The sequence below is a fragment of the Verticillium alfalfae genome, genomic scaffold, assembly GCF_000150825.1.
Source record: "Verticillium alfalfae VaMs.102 supercont1.16 genomic scaffold, whole genome shotgun sequence".
Taxonomy (NCBI): Eukaryota; Fungi; Ascomycota; class Sordariomycetes; order Glomerellales; family Plectosphaerellaceae; genus Verticillium; species Verticillium alfalfae.
In genome coordinates this window covers 98,133-98,363 of record NW_003315023.1, presented here as the reverse complement: position 1 = coordinate 98,363, position 231 = coordinate 98,133, and the positions used below count along the sequence as shown (strand labels likewise).

Sequence of the window (231 nt, the reverse complement as noted above, 5' to 3'; positions counted from 1 at the left end):
CATCAAAGCCTTAGTATCCTCCTCCCCTGCTGAAGCCGCCGCGTCCCCTGCCGCCGCCCCTCGGCGCGCCGGCGGGACCGCCAAAGCCGCCGCCGCCGCCGCGACCACCAAAGCCGCTGCCGCCACGACCGCCGCTGAAGCCGCCGCGTCCACCCCTCGGCGCACCGCCGCGTCCGCCGAAACCGCCGCCGCCGCCACGACCGCCGAAGCCGCCACGTCCGCCGCCGCGGG

At 78.8% G+C, this 231-nt stretch overlaps 1 protein-coding gene across 1 annotated transcript in view; it reads right to left on the bottom strand.

Annotated features, from left to right (window-relative positions):
* Positions 1-2: 2 nt before the first annotated feature.
* The window catches only part of VDBG_09712 (H/ACA ribonucleoprotein complex subunit 1), a gene marked incomplete at both ends in the record, with an annotated part of 944 nt that continues 715 nt past the window's right edge, over positions 3-231 (bottom strand). Inside the window, one exon of the mRNA XM_002999946.1 lies at positions 3-227. Coding sequence (XP_002999992.1) covers positions 3-227 — 225 coding nt within the window. The remainder of the gene's footprint in view (positions 228-231) is intronic.